This window comes from Peromyscus leucopus, chromosome 13, assembly GCF_004664715.2.
Source record: "Peromyscus leucopus breed LL Stock chromosome 13, UCI_PerLeu_2.1, whole genome shotgun sequence".
In the NCBI taxonomy this organism is placed as follows: domain Eukaryota; kingdom Metazoa; phylum Chordata; class Mammalia; order Rodentia; family Cricetidae; genus Peromyscus; species Peromyscus leucopus.
The window spans coordinates 57,135,114-57,148,619 of record NC_051074.1 but is presented as its reverse complement, the minus strand read 5'-3'; the positions used below and the strand labels follow the sequence as shown (position 1 = coordinate 57,148,619).

Below are 13,506 nucleotides of genomic sequence, written 5' to 3'. Positions count from 1 at the left end.
CTTTTGTCCTCTCCCTATGATACACCTTCTAAAGTGTGTGTGTGTGTGTGTGTGTGTGTGTGTGTGTACCTCAGATCCCCTGGAGCTGGAATTACGGGCAGTTGTGAGCTGCCTGATGTGGTGCTGGCAATTGAACTCGGGTCCTCTGGAACTGCATCAGGTGCTCTGAACTACTGGCCCATCTCCGCAGCCTCCGAGACATCTTTTATCACAGGTTGAACATCCCTATTCAAACTGCCTGCGCCCAGAAGTGCTGCAGATTTTGAATTTGGAAGGAAGGGTTTTGTTCTATTTGACCCAAGACTACACATGAAGTTCTCCTCTGCTTTGTACACACCTTAGACATATTTTACCGTATCTGCATTTTGATGGCAGTTCATCCCATTAAGTCAGGTGTGGAATTTCCCACCAAATCAGATGTGGAATTCCCTACCTGTGGCATCATGATAGCACTGGAACATCTGGACTTTAGACTTTCAGATAAGGGAATGCTTGTCTTGGTAATGATGCTGTTGCTTCGGATCATTAGGTATCATTATCACATGATTCTTATTTTACACATTGATTCTGTCTACAATTTTCCATGGACCAAATTTCAACTGTTAGGGTAACTGCCCAGGTATGCACTGGCTCTTAGCTATGGTCTATGCTCATACCACACAAAACATGCTTGTTTCAAACACAGCCAATAACACCCTCAGGTTGTCAAAAGAAAGATCTGCTCTTGCGACTAAGAAATGCCCACAAATCTAACCCTGCTAAGGCACACTTGTTCTCACATACATTATACTTGTTTCCTGGAGAAGCTCGCCCGAAGAATGGAACACCATGAACCCGAGAACCACACGAGCCTTCCTGCGCACACAGCACAGCTGTCTTCACCACAGTGCCTTTCACATCTGTTGAGTACATGCACCTCTCTCGTCTTTGCGTTGCATACTCTGGAATGTTAGCATTTCCCTTTGCTACCACAGACAAAGGCAAACACTTAGGACAGGCCTTTTGCCTAGTTGGTTGGAGACAGCATTTCCTCCAGATTTAATCTCTCCAAACAATACAGGACAAGGAAAAGCAGTCAGCCTGCTTACAATCTATAGTGAGGCCTGCATACAGTCTATAGCATGGCTTATATACAATCTACAGGATGGCCTACATACAATCTACAGCGAGGCCTATGTGCAATCTAGAGCAAGGCCTGCATACAATCTACAGCAAGGCATGTGCAAGGGGTTTGTCTAGCAAGCATTCAGAGGAAAAACCATGTAATGGTTTTGGAAACCTGTTTGTGAGATGTACTGAACACACAGGAGTCTAGAAATGAAAGCATTCACATCTTTCAATCTGATGGAACATTAAAAGCACAGTGAATAAAAAAGAATCTCACAGACCAGTAGATAGAGAGCTTAGATCTGACAGGATTCTCATATTTGCACCCAATTTTTGAAAATATAAAATACCTTATAGAGTTGTAGTAGTCCATTTTATGCCTTTCCATGAAGATATTTCAACACTCCCCCTGCCTACTCAGAGAAAACCTCTATTTAGAACCTGGCATGGCCCCTTCCATCTGTTTTCACACTGTTATTAAAGTCATCATTGCAGATAAGGAAACAAGTATTATTTTGTAGTACAATTTAAATATATGCATGTATGTCCCCTTATATGCATACTTTGTGCTATACATTGTGTATAAACTCATACAATATGTGTGTGTGTGTGTGTGTGTTCATGTAGACTTTAACTGGTTTTCTTTTCTTACAATTAAAAAATATCAAGATATGCAAATATACTAAATTTGTCTATAATGCCAAGTCCGACAGGACAGATAGGAATCAGACATTCAAGGTAATATTCACTTATTCAAGAATCGTTGCCAACAACAATTTCTTTTATTGTATTTCATGTACAGATAAATTGCTGATCAAATAAACTTTGATGAGCAAAGCAAAGTGATCCTGTTCTGCTCATTGCAGTTGCCATCTAGTAAATCGGTCTTTTAAGCCTCCACGAGAGTTGGCTTTTGAATACAGGAGTTACTTACCTGACAAAATCAGGAGTTCGATGATCTCTGCATCTCCCAGGAATGCAGCCACATGGAGCGGGGTTCGTTTCTCAGAATCCTAAAATAAACAATATCAAGGTATACATCAGTCAGTGGCAGCTGGATGTCAGGATGCTTCACTCACACCGAGGTCCGCACTTTATAGAGTAAGGCTTGAGGGCCAACCTACGCGTGTGAGTTTGACAAAAACCCCAGTACCAGTCATGAGAAACCTCTTTTCAAGTTGTTGGTAGGTTGTACAAATGACTCTCCAAAACATATAGGCTATGGCTGCTGCCCTTGCGTCCTCTCAAAGGATTAAGGAATGACCCTATTGCTGAAGACATTATGCACTTAGGGCACGCTTAGGACACAAGACACAGACTATTTGAGCCAGAGCTAACCCGAAAGTCTCCTTCCTGCAGACTAGCTTCCATACTACCAAAAGGTACTATGTAAGCTTCCAAAGAAGAAAGGCAAAATGAGCTACTCAGCTGTGACACCTAGAAACCCTAACAATGGCCAGAATGACAAGCTATCCCTCAAGGTACAACAGTGGCACTCACCTATTGGTGCAAACCAACAGCTGTTTAAACAGACTTCAGGCCAATCAATAAGAGAAGAACTATGCCTGGTCCTGGAAACCTAGCCAACCTCCCCAGGGCTGTTGAGTTCCTGGATCTCAGAAGACAATCTACTTCCACCACTTTGCTAGACGAGCACAATTTTGTAGCTACATTCTAAATCTTATCTGTATGCCCACAGGTAAGTGTAGCTATCACCTCTAATCAAAGAGGCTTCTCTTGACAGCAAACTGAGACCATTACAGGACACCACAGCTGAACGCCGATGCAAAGACCATCAATGGACTGTGAGGAGCGCAGCCCCAATGGGTTCAACTGCAACACAGATACTGCATCTGTAGCTCGGGAACATCACAGGAGAAAACTGGCTCAAACAGATGGGGAATGTGCCCAAGAGCCTATGGATACATAACAGAGCCGAGGCTGGACCATCAGCTGGCGGTCTCTAGCTGATGACCTTGACAAGGGATTGAATACACGTAAAGAAGCAGCATGGTAAAAAATACAGCCTCCCCATTTGTAAGTCTATAAACTGGAGATAATATCTACTTACAGGTCTAAGAGGAGTCCAGACAATGCAAATAAAGCCCCAAACAAGCAGGAGGCCATGCACAGGAAGAACTCCACATGAGGACACTAATACCAGTGTGCAGACACAGGTATGTGAAGCTGGCAGTCTGTGACTACAAATAACGGCAGAGGGCAGAAAGCTCGGCCAGGTACATGACTATGGTGACTATTGGAGCTGCAGCACCCCAGCTTTGAAAATAAAGTTGCACTGATTAAAAATGTGTATGATAACATGAGAATCGGGTATACTAATTTGGCCATAAGCATGGCCTCTTCCACAACCTCCCATGATTACTCGGGATTCTTGGGACTCAGCGTTGATTCTCTCAATCCTGTTCCCACTTGACTATATAATCAACCTAACAACCCTTTCTTAGCCCAAGGGTATTATTCTCACAGATATTTTCTCACAGTCCAGGCCCTCCCTTTCTCTTTTAGACTATTGCTTTGTGCAGTTCACGTCTGAGACAGACGGCAGGCAGGGGACGTGACAGGGCCTGATCTTCAAACCACTTTAGCTGTCGGAAGACCTAGCAATTGGTTTTATGGACTGACGTTAAGTGAACAAAGGGAGGAGCGTGAATTAGATGAAAACTTACACATGTGTGTGCAGGCAATGCTACCGAGAACCAAGAACAGAGAAGTCTGCAACTCCAAACCATGGTGTAGGTTGGAGAATTCAGTCAGAGACCACGGTGAGCCCTGCATGACCCTAGCTTTGAAAATAAAGGAAAGTCATCTGAAAATCTACATGCTAATTTAAGAATCATGTATATTCTTCTAGGTAATAAACTATAAAACCATCAAAGACACAAATAGTTTCTTTCTTCCACTGATTCCCCCTGCAAATATTTGTTATCTTAACTTCCTACTTTCTCTGAATCCTCACTCTGCCTGCTCAAATTTTTCTCTTGGGTATTAGGACAAAAATTATATACTTGCATGCTCTTTTGTGAACTGAATTAGATTCAGGGCTTGGTTGAACACACTCAACCTTGCCCAAGTGATTGAACCAATGATAACCCTAGCTCAAATGATGACTTCATCTGACCTGAAGCAAAGTTAATGCTCTGGTGGAGAACTTGGATGCAAATAAAAAGAGAATAAATTCCAGACTCTCTCCCCGCCTTGCAGAGTTGGTTGGTCTATCATTACATGGCTGGATTTGCTGAGTCTCTTATATGACACAGCTTGTTCAAACTAAAGTTCCAATAACAGTAAGAAGGTGGGTAGTCTGAGGTCAGACTGTAAAAATTCTTAATCGGAATCCAAGTGCTGCTGTTAATATACATTCAAAGGTTTCCTGTAGCTTGAGTAACATGTAACTGCAATGGAGACCTGGTCACCAAAGCAAAAGAAGACAGTAAATGCTAGAAAGACCTTAGCCCAAAACAGTTCGACTTCATTGCTGACCAAAGCTGCTAACACATGCTCTCCAGAAGGGAACAAGCAATGTTCAAGGACCATGAGCCAAGGCTGAGGGTCAGAGTCACAATATCACTGTGCTCAGGAAGCCAAAACTCAAGGGTTGCAGTACATCACTTTGTCATAAGCTAAACCAATGGTGTCAGAGACACAATGATAGGAAGCGAGGACAGATGGAGGAAAGGGGACACCAGTCATGACACCACTAGAACGGAGTTCTGGGATAATGCTACCCTAAAGTGTCAGAAGGGGCAAGCCCATTTAGTAATTATACCATGCTTTCATTTTAATTTTTCTAAACTGCTTGATTACAAAACATCCCTACCAAGGGAGACACGCAATCGTGTTCTCAATTTTTATTAACTTAATTCAAAAGAAAAGGAATCTGAGGACTGCACAGGTTATAGGATTGGCCCAACACAGCAAATTGATGTTGAAGAATTATGTGTCATGATCCCAATCTGAAATATTTTTCTTAATAAAAAATGAAAGCAAGGACATCATCTCAGAATGTCCCTTGGCAGTCTAAAATCCTTTTGTTCTAGTTCACTTTCTGTTGCTCTGATAAACACCGCCACCAACAGCAACGTGGAGGAGAAAGGGGTTTATTGGGCTTATACTTCCAGGTCACAATCCATCATCGAGGAAAGTCAGAGCAGGAACTCAAACAGAAAGCATGAAGAAATGCTGCTACTGTCTCATGCTCAACTAACTTTCTTAGACAACCCAGATCTACCTGCCTAAGAATGACACTGCCCATAGTGGGCTTGCCCCCCCCCCCATCAATCAAAACACTCTCTCATAGCATGGCCACAGGTCAATCTGATGAAGTAGGCTGTGGTGAGTTGATCATAAAAACTAACCAGGATAGATTTCCTCTAGAGTCCTCCCACAGATCCCAAGGGGGAGTTTTGAGGAGCATATCAAAGGTGAAGCAGACATCCTCAGAACGGAGTTTACAATAGACTGAATGGGAAGAGGCCAGATGTGGAGAGTGACTTGGGAAGCAATGCAGGAAGCAGAAGGTGCTGACACAGCAGGAGATGTTGATGCAGCGGGTCCTTCAAACCCAGGCCTGGCTGTGGGCGATGCAGTGCAGAACGGGAACCGAGACCTTCACAGAAGCCCCAGCCTTTCAAGTGAAAGGTGGCACGCAGGCAGGTGGCAGGGGGCACCTTGTTCCGGGCTCCTGGTGAGGGGGTGAGACTCTCCATTACGGATCTGTATCCCCAGGATTTCCCCTCTGTGGTTTAGAATTTTGAATTCATACTATCTATGCAATACAGGAACTTTCAAATTAAAAAAAAAATAGATATAAAACGTAGTTCTCGATCAATGGTATCCCTATGTTGCTAAAAAGAAAGCCTAAACTTTTGCTCGAGAGATATTTTCTCTGTCCAGGGGACTCTGGGACCACAGAGGAAATCTCCACTGAAGATGAACTGCTGAGTCTAAGACAGAAAACCCTCATGGAAACAGTTCACCACAAGCAGGAGATGGCAGACAAAGCCAGCAAGAACGGAAGACAACACGCAGTCCACACAGGAATTAGGATAATGTCTGAACTTGAGACACAAAAGACAGAGCCTATGCTAAAGGAAGGCCATTGTGTTTTACAAAGCAAAATGTGGAAGCCAGATGTGGCAGTGCACAGCTGAGGTACCAACATGCGGGAGGCGGAAGATCATTTCAGCACAGGACTTCAAGACCAGCCTTGGCAACAGAGCAAGGCTGTATGATTAAGGAAGAAGGATAAATATACATAATGAATGAGACATAGGAGGTAGTGCCATTATGCTGCAAATTATCTAACATTTTTGTCTAAGAATACTGAAACTAGTAGGGGAAAAAAGAATATTAGAAGTAAGGGAAATACATACGGTGACTCTGTGGTGTGTTTTACAACAGTCGGCCATATTTCCTGAAAATAAACATCTGCTTAGAAGCTATCAGATGCCAGATGCTGCAGACCGGTGGTTCTCAACCTGTGGGTCACAACCCCTTTGGGAGGGGAGGGCAAACGATCCTGTCACAGGGGTGGCATATCAGATGTTTACATTACAAACATCTGAGCAAAGTTACAGTTACCAAGTAGCAATGAAAATAGTTTTAGGGCTGGGGGTCACCACAACATGAGGAACCATATCAAGGGGTCGCAGCGTTAGGAGGGCTGGGAATCGCTGCTGTAGACGATGTTAGGACTACAAAATTAAACCAACCCAGTCCTCTCACAATAAAGAACCTTGCCGTCCAGTTACCACTTTCCTGATGTAGGACATTGGAGCATAAGTGATAACAGCCAGCGTAACCATGACAACCATGATGCCAAGTGCTGGGGGAGACTATCAGATGTCACAGGGAATTCCTCCCTAACTATTAGGAACAAATCGGGACAGTCGCTCTCAAAAGACATGAAAAAGAATCTCTTGAAAACAATAAATAAATAAATAAATAAATAAATAAATAAATAAATAAATAAATAATGCATCTTGTCCAGGGCCTTTGTAGTCTCCTATCTGGGAACCTTGATCAACCATAAAGGCCAGTGCATACCTCATAGGATGGCTGAGGCGGGGGGAGATTCTGGAAAGGTAGAACACAGCACCAGGCCAGGTACAGAGTAACAGCTGGACACGGTGGCTGAGACAAACACTCTCACCATTTCCATCTCATCTTTTGTCAAAGTGGCCTCAGCATGACAAAGTGAATGTTCATCCCTCAGATCCTCACAACACCCACGGACACACGGAAAGAATCTGGAATCGGCTCCTGAACATTGTATCGCAAAGAGGAAGCTCCTTCTCCACTACCCATTAGCACCAACGCCAGGCTGCCCTTTGCACGTGGGTTCCAACACATGGGACGAGAAAAGACCCAGTTCCTCCAGGAGGGAAGCAGATGAACCCTCCAGTCTATGAATAGCCAGAGCCACACCGAGCCGGCTGGGTCTGAGCTAAGCGTGCAGACAGCCAGCAGAGGAAGTTCCTGAGATGTCTGTTTACCACAGAAGCAGCGGATGAAAGAAAAGGGGGAAGCTGAAGTCTGAGCACGCAAAGTGAGCTTGATCCGGCAAGGCCATTCTGGCAGACGAAAACACCGTGTAACCAGGCAGGAGGAGGGGCTACCCAAGCCCCTGTCTTGAAGATGAAGACCTGCACAGCTAGCGTGGGGCCTTGGGAATCCTTGGCTAAACGTGCACCAGCTTCTCTGCTCTCTAAATATCTGTCGTACAACAAACACTCCTCCCTAGATGTGACGAGTTTGCATGCCAGTGTAGACAACGGAGCAATAGCAGGAAAAAGCCGGTGAATACAGGAATGGAGCTGCCTTTTCCGTCCTCCTAACTCCCCCGAAAGCAAGGATGCTGGAGAGTGACTGACACCCCGGGTCCAAGCGGCTTAACTCCCTGCTGCCGAGAGATTGCCTGAGACAAGCAAGTGTCTGAAGAAAGCCGGAATACACAACAGGCACCTGGGAGATATTTCAAACTGTGTGAAGAAAAAAGACTTGGATTTATATTTAAGAAAAAAAAAGGCACAAATGTGAAGGAAGCTGGGCCTCGAGGTAAGGAACGGGAAGGGGAAGGAAACGGGAAGGAACAGGAAGGCTGGCAGAAAAAGAAGAGGAAAAAAGAAAGGAGACAAATGTCAAGTTTCTTTTCAAAATGTCTGTGTTCACTTTTCACTTGAACGCCTCATAAATACCGAGGGATATTTATGTAACAGACACACATATGCCCACCAGCAAAATCAAACATGGTAACATTTGTCTATGTGTGCTTCAGAAGTCTTCTTGGGGGGAAAAATGCCTCTAGAGGTAAAGAGCCGCAGCTCAGCGAAGCAAGATTCCCAGAAAACACCGGGGGTGGGGATGGGGGGAAGGGGGAAGGGGGGGGTCTCAGTTCTTCACCTCACAAACGGTGTGGTGGTGCGCACATTCACACATGTCTCCGTGCGTGCTTGTGAGGCCTCCACTAGGGTAGATCTCAAGGAAAGGAAGTGCTGGATACAGAGGTGTGTGCACATTCCATCTTGTTAGGTATTCCCAAATATATTCCGAATGTAATTTTGCCAGCCCCACAGACCAAACCGATCTCACAAACACAAGACCCCACTAAACAGCCTCAGGATACACATCCCACGGAGCCATCTCCAGAATAGACTACATTCTAAGAGACAAAGCAAGTCTTAACAAATACAAAATAAATCAAATCATTTTTGTAGCTTATCAGATCACAGTGGGATAAAAATAGAAATCAACATGAGAATGTTGAGAGGTCACTGTAGAATAGCCAGTGCATTGAAGAAGACGGAGATTAAAACTTTGTACAACCAAAGGAAATGTTCACACAGCTACAGCAACTTAGGGTAACATTTATGGCTGTAAGTGCTTACGTCACAGAGATGTAAATAAATGTCTTAGTGATTCACTTGAAAGCCTTAGAGAGGAGAGAAAACTCAGTCAAATCCACAATCAGGGCAGAAATTAATGAACTAGAGACTCAAAGAACAATATAAAGACTCAGTTAAATAAAGAATCAGTTCTTTGAAAAGATACAGAGTCAACAAATCCTTAGCAAAAATAATCAAAAGATAATGAGGAGATTCAAGCTATTAAACTTAGAGATGAAAGGGCGGGCGTCAGCCTTATGAATCCTGATATGGTATATAATGAAGATACGTGGACCAGAAATACTGCATTTAGAAAGAATGAACATGACAACGGATGCCAATCCAGAGGATCATGGGGGAATAGCACAGAAACCTGTATTCAAAAAATCTGTAAAATCTGGAAGAAATGGATAAATTCCTAGACACATATGACCTGTCCAAATTAAATCCAGAGAATATAAACTTGAGCAGATCTGTAAGAACCCGTCAGACTGACACAGTCATAGAGTCTCCGATGGAGACATTCCATTGAGGTCTGGGAGCTTCGAAGTCTCTCACTCGCTGCACATCGTCTGGTTGTGGGTTTCCATGTTAGCTACCATCTACTGCAGGGATGAGCAGTGCACTGGTCTCTGGGTATAGCTATGTGTCATTAGGAGTCATTCTATTGCTATGTTCCTTAGCAGCACAATAGTAACGGGTCCTTAGGGCCCATGTCGTATCTAAGTCTCAGGCCCTTGTCCACTTTAGCAGTTTTAGGTATGTGTTTCATCTCATGAAGTGGGCCTTAAATCCAAAGCAAAGCCTGGGACCAGATAAATTCAAACAGAATTCTACCAGACCTTTAAAGAAGAACTTAATGCTGATTAAAATTAGCCAGAAGACCGGATCAGATGTCATCAAAAAAGATATAGAGAGAAAATAAGCATGTGAAACAATGTTCAACATCATTCATTATTAGAAAGATAAAAATTATATTAAATATTTATTAAGATTGCTTATATTAAAAGGACTGATGATAATCATGTGTTGCTATCACATGATGTAGAGGAACAGACACTGCTGTAACCACTTGGAAAACAGCTTGACACTTTCTGAAAGAGTTAAATACACATGTACCATACAATCTAGGTACTCACTTCTTGGGATTTCCCCAAAAGAAATAAAAATCTGTGTCCATAGAAAGACCTGCAAGGCATGTTCAACAGCCTTCCTATGACAATCAGAACTGGAAGTAATCCAAATATCCACCAACAACAGACGGACACACTGTGGTGCTGCCATATTATGGCGCAGCCTCTCACTCAATCCATACATTCACGGAAGGCCTGCCGCATGCCAAGCATGGTGCCTAATCCTGAGGATATAGCAAGACAGAATGCCTGGCATCGAGGAGACTGAAGAAAACTTGCTCTCTCGTTCCAGGCAGTGGACTTCCTACTTTAAGACCCAATTAAACTCTGCCGTCAGCAAAGAGAGCCACCAGCACAGCGTTAGAAAATGCCGAGACACACGTGTCATAAAAGGAAGAAACAATGCTCAGATCCATCTACTCTGGACACAACAGGCAGTCTTAGCTGCTGGGGGCCTTTCTCCCCCTCCCTCTCCTCTTTCCCTTTCTCCAAATAAATGAAAAACTAAATCCTTTGTGGTTGTTGTGGCTCACAGAAAACTATTTGAACTACACCGATTAGTACTTTACAAGACTTTTTTTCACCCTCCAGGTGAATATTTTAAAGACAGAGTTTATATGTAATACTAATAATAAAATTCATGATGCAGTTGTCTGGACTGAAGGCATCAAATCCGTGTGGCACACCAGGATGCCAGCTTGATTACTTCTGGGTGAACGATTTTTATGGATGTTCTCTGCCTGCTTTTTTCTGACTGTATTTCAGCAGTTGCAGTTTGGAAATAGGCAGATAAGATCCCTTTTGTAAGTAATAAAAGACTTTGCCATCAATAAACAAAGACAGGACTGCTTGAGTAAGCTGGTTTTAAGCAATCACACATTATTTCCTGTCCAAAGCCTTCATTATCTCACAGTAGGTTTTAAATATTTGACTTGTGAACATTATTTCTTTGCAAATAAACAAAGCATTACACATCTGTGATCAGCAGTGATAAAACTATAATTTACCCAATGTTCCAGAAAGTTACCAGAGCACTGTTCTATGCCGTGCTACAAGTTGACTCTTCGTGAACCCTGGGGAAGCAATCCAGGATGGACTATCATCCTCAGTTACCAGAGGAAGCAACCCAGGATGGACTATCATCCTTAGTTACCAAGGGAAGCAACCCAGGATGGACTATCATCCTTAGTTACCAAGGGAAGCAACCCAGGATGGACTATCATCCTTAGTTACCAAGGGAAGCAACCCAGGATGGACTATCATCCTTAGTTACCAAGGGAAGCAACCCAGGATGGACTATCATCCTTAGTTACCAAGGGAAGCAACCTAGGATGGACTATCATCCTTAGTTACCAAGGGAAGCAACCCAGGATGGACTATCATCCTTAGTTACCAAGGGAAGCAACCCAGGATGGACTATCATCCTTAGTTACCAAGGGAAGCAACCTAGGATGGACTATCATCCTCAGTTACCAGGTCATGAAAGAAGGTTGACTTGGAGTTACTCATCTACCCACAGTCACAAACAGTATTTGGTGGTCCTGGATTTTCTGGCCCTGCACTCTTTGGATTCTCTGAGAACACCATGGAAGTGTCAACCACAGTAAGAACCTTCTCCAAGGACAGTGTGCTTTCGCTCCCTCTGCAGCACTTTGGAGGGCTTTGGGTTACTCAGAATCTTCCCAACAGGGCCCTGGGGGTTCTCAGGCACATGCGCACACACACTTAGGATTAAGAGGAGTCCAGAAGTCAGCCTGCCCTTGACTCGGACTCTGAGTCACTCCTCTACCAAAGCCAACCCCTCTAGGGTTCATTTTCCTTCTCTACAAAACAAAAATAGGATTGTTTCTCTTGCAGACACAATTTGGATGCCCGATAAAAAATTAGCTGTGCTAGTATTACTGTGTCTTTGATTTTTTTTTTCCAGGTCCCTCAGTGACTCTAGAAGAGAACAAGGAGATGAAGAATACCTTCTGCAGAAATAATTTTGCTGGTTATATGTCATCAAAGTCAGCCAATAACAGCAGCACCTGCCCAGCTCACCCACTCTCCATGAAGTCATCAAAGATGGCCAATAATGGCACCTGCCCTGAGCACCCTCCCCATGAAGTCATCAAAAATGCCCAATAGCAGCACCTGCCCTGAGCACCCTCCCCATGAAGTCATCAAAAATGCCCAATAGCAGCACCTGCCCTGAGCACCTTCCCCATGAAGTAGTCAACCAGTATATTCTATATCCTGGCTATTATAAATTGCCGCTCCTTAACTACCAGAAAACTGAAGCCTCTCTCAGACTCTAGGCCAGTGGTTCTCAACCTTCCTAATGCTGCGACCCTTTAACACAGTTCCGCATGTTGTGGCGACCCCCAAGCATAAAATTATTTCACTGTTACTTCATAACTGTAATTTTGCTTCTGTTATGAATCATAATGTAAACATCTGATATGTGACCCCCCCCAAAGGGGTTGAGAATCACTTCTCTAGACCTAGGCCCTAAATTCTTCATTCTTAGGATGCAGATCAGGTTCTTCCTCTCAGAACTACCTCAACACCTACACTTCAGGGTGCATGACTGTTCAGAAAGTGTTCCTTCTGCAACAGGGCTTCTTTCTCATTCAACATCAGCAGAGCCAGGTCTTGATAAAGCCTAGACACATGGAAATGCCCTGGGGGGATCTTTAATTTTATTTTTATTTGAGTGTGTGTGCCTGTGCGCACATGTGTGTGTAAATGTACAAATGTGGGGGTCAGAGGACGACCTTCAGAAGCCAGCCCTCATCTTCCCCCTCGTTTGACACAAGGGTCTCTCTGCTGCTAAGTGAGGCGGCCACGCTGGCCTTTGAACTTCCGGGGAATCTCCTGTGCTGCCTCCCACACAGCCACGGGCACACTGGGATTACAGATCCTTGTGCTTTTGTGAGTCTTGGAGATCCAAACTCAGGTTCGGCCCTGTCCTGAGAGATTTAATATGGTTTCCTGAGTCGTGAGAATTGGGCATCCTCAAGCATTAACATCCCTGCCAAAGCTTTCTGACACTGGACAGACTCCTCAGATTGGGACACTTCTGTTATCAAAGACATTAGCAGTTCCTCCTTAGTCCGTCTAAATAAACTCACGATGGACACAAAAGTCCTCACACCAGGGAACCTGGGGGCCACTTTCCACATCACCAAACAAGGAAGCATTCACACATGGCCTTTCTAGCCTGAGCCAATGGCACAGAAAGCAAATGCACTGTAATGAATCCGATTCATCATCTTCGGCTTAGGGAGGCTGACGGAGAAACAGTAGCCTCCCAAGACCTGACTTACAGATTGTTGTGAGTGGTAACAGACCTGGAAGACAGTCACAGAATGGAACCC

At 44.0% G+C, this 13,506-nt stretch overlaps 1 protein-coding gene across 2 annotated transcripts in view; it reads right to left on the bottom strand.

Moving 5' to 3' along the window:
* Ankrd44 (ankyrin repeat domain 44) overlaps window positions 1-13,506 on the bottom strand; it is a 266,879-nt gene that overhangs the window by 129,370 nt on the left and 124,003 nt on the right. For both annotated transcript variants that reach the window (XM_037210410.1, XM_037210411.1), the window contains exon 3: window positions 2,042-2,120. In XM_037210410.1, the coding sequence (XP_037066305.1) occupies window positions 2,042-2,120 (79 nt within the window). The remainder of the gene's footprint in view (window positions 1-2,041; window positions 2,121-13,506) is intronic.